Source organism: Mesitornis unicolor, unplaced genomic scaffold (genome assembly GCF_000695765.1).
Source record: "Mesitornis unicolor isolate BGI_N332 unplaced genomic scaffold, ASM69576v1 scaffold39972, whole genome shotgun sequence".
In the NCBI taxonomy this organism is placed as follows: Eukaryota; Metazoa; Chordata; class Aves; order Mesitornithiformes; family Mesitornithidae; genus Mesitornis; species Mesitornis unicolor.
Genome location: NW_010171933.1, coordinates 4,212 through 5,109, shown reverse-complemented (window position 1 = coordinate 5,109; position 898 = coordinate 4,212). Strand labels below are relative to the sequence as shown.

The following is an 898-nucleotide window of genomic DNA, read 5'->3' as shown; positions in this document are numbered from 1 at the left end:
AGCACCCCAGCCTCCTGGGGAAGCCCTCGCCTGCCCCTGCTTGTGATTCTGGGCAGGACGGGGAGTCCTGGCCGGGGTCCCTGCTCCAGTCCCCCTGGAAGACTGCAGCCTGGCATCACCGCAGCTCTGCTCCCGGACGCTTATTCCCACCTGAAGTCCTGCCCGACCGTTTCATAGAATTTGATATTATAAGGTCTATAAAAGTCCCGCAGCTGCTCAATCACCTCGGGGTCTATCTGCACGTGAGTCCTGCCCTTGGACTTGCCCAGGCAGCGGGGCAAGCCGCTGCTCTCTGACTTCTTCAGGCAAGGGAAGCCTTTTGTCTTGTTGAAGTAGAAGTGCTTGTCCGTGATAATCCGTTTGATGCCCAGGAAGTCCTGGACTTTGCCCATCTCCCCAGCCGGGTCCGTGATCAGCTTTTCCCCGCTGACGAAGTGGATCTGGGAGAGGGGGAAGTACTGGAGCCAGCTCTCCAGGTGCACAGCGTACATCCCGATGCGGATGGCGTTCCAGGACGTGTCCACCAGCCCCAGGCTGCGGTTGCGGAAGGACAGCCCCTCGAAGGTGGGGATGTCCGGCTTCTTGGACAGCGTCTGCGTGTAGGCTGAGCTGCCCCCCCCACGATCAGCTTCGTGTCCCGGGACATGTTGAAGATCCGCCGCGGCGCCTCCTTGGTGACGAAGTAGCTGGGGGTCTTCTCCACCGTGATCTGGCTGTCGAGTGTCCGCGGCATCAGGCTCCTGCAAGCGAAGCAGAAGGCGATGGTGAGGACGGGCTGGGCCAGGTGCAGCACTGGGAGGTGGCGTCCACAGCGGGGGCCGGCAGGGTGTCCCCCTTGGCAGGACACGACAGGACATGGCAGGACACAACAGAACAAGTCAGGACACGGCAGGACACA

General features: G+C 61.7%; 1 protein-coding gene across 1 annotated transcript; it reads right to left on the bottom strand.

Moving 5' to 3' along the window:
• Positions 1 to 96: 96 nt before the first annotated feature.
• HS3ST2 (heparan sulfate (glucosamine) 3-O-sulfotransferase 2) lies at positions 97 to 741 on the bottom strand. Its single transcript, XM_010180205.1, is given in 2 exon segments — positions 97 to 619; positions 622 to 741. Coding segments are annotated over 2 exon segments (591 nt in total). The 5' UTR covers positions 734 to 741; the 3' UTR covers positions 97 to 140.
• Between the last annotated feature and the right edge of the window lie 157 nt (positions 742 to 898).